Raw genomic sequence first — 1408 nt, forward strand, 5'->3', positions numbered from 1 at the left:
TATATATATATATACAGTATATATAAATATATGTGTGTATGTGTGTGTGCATATACAGTATATATATATATATACACATACACTCTTTGATATACTGTATATATATATATATATATATATATATATATATATATCATTTTTCCAGTTCACTGAGTCCAGGAGATGAAAGCACAAATAAAGTTAATATAAAATTATACATTCAGTCTGTGTTTAAATGGTCCAAAGTCTAATCAGAAACGCCACCCTCTCACAACCTTTACCCAGGAAATGACTAACGTTAGTCTTATTATTTCTCCTTTACTTAAAGCTAAAAAGAGTGCTGTGCATCAAAGGAGGACACTATAAGTGAGGATTTTTTTGAGAAGTTTGTTGCACGAAATAGATTTTGATTGTAGTTATAATTGTTATTTACTTTTCAAAGTGAAGTTCAGAAAGTTAAAGTAAATTGTAGATCGTTGCAGAAGAAGAGGAAATGGATTCAAAATCTGTGGAAGAGCTTTCTTGTCCCGTGTGCTGTGAAATCTTCAAGGATCCTGTTATTCTGTCCTGCAGTCACAGTTTCTGTAAAGAGTGTCTTCAACAGTTCTGGAGAACCAAGAAAACTCAGGAGTGTCCTGTCTGCAGAAGAAGATCCTCAAAACAACAGCCTCCACGTAATCTAGTGTTAAAAAACTTGTGTGATTCACTGATAAAGGAGAGAAACGAGAGGCGCTCATCAGGATCTGAGGAGATCTGCAGTTTACACAGTGAGAAACTCAAACTCTTCTGTCTGGAGGACAAACAGCCGGTGTGTTTAGTGTGCAGAGACTCTGAGAAACACGTCAATCACACATTCAGACCCATCAGTGAAGTGCTTCCATCTCACAAGGTCAGACACATTTCTGAAATATTTTACAGAATTTCTGAAAAACTGCAGAATTTGTGAATCTTAGTCCTTTGCCTTCTGTTTATTCCTATTCATTTCCTTCTTGAAAGCAAAGATTTTAACCTTCTGACATCCATTAAGCCATGGATCAAATAGAAGCTTACTAAGCATTGCCAAAATTGGATCATTTTTACTGATCAAATATTGTTTTCACACAATAATGCTGACTGTTCATCCTTTACAAACTGAACAAAAAAAAAATCTGTACTGACATTTTCATGCACAACTGGGACTGATTCCTGAGGATGACTTTTACAAAATATAAATACATTTAGCAAATCATATGAAAAAACATCCAAAAATAGTTTACATGTATTAGCTACTTAAAGTTTCACAGATTTTCATCTTAACTTGTAGGAGGAACTGAATACAGCACTGACATCTTTACACAACAAGCTCAAACATGCAGAAGAAATGAAAGCAGAGTGTGATGAAACTGTTCAACACATCAAGGTGAGGATATCGAGAGTCAAACATTCACAG

At 34.4% G+C, this 1408-nt stretch overlaps 1 protein-coding gene across 1 annotated transcript; it reads left to right on the plus strand.

The window, feature by feature from the left end:
* Positions 1 to 438: 438 nt before the first annotated feature.
* On the plus strand, positions 439 to 1378 carry LOC107574189 (nuclear factor 7, brain-like; the record flags this gene model as incomplete). The annotated part of the gene is made up of 2 exons (XM_016260653.1): positions 439 to 868; positions 1283 to 1378. Coding segments are annotated over exons 1-2 (492 nt in total), but the record flags the coding sequence as incomplete, so codon positions are not given.
* Positions 1379 to 1408: the final 30 nt, after the last annotated feature.

Source organism: Sinocyclocheilus grahami, unplaced genomic scaffold, assembly GCF_001515645.1.
Source record: "Sinocyclocheilus grahami isolate Dianchi unplaced genomic scaffold, SAMN03320097.WGS_v1.1 scaffold2141.1, whole genome shotgun sequence".
NCBI classification, from domain to species: Eukaryota; Metazoa; Chordata; class Actinopteri; order Cypriniformes; family Cyprinidae; genus Sinocyclocheilus; species Sinocyclocheilus grahami.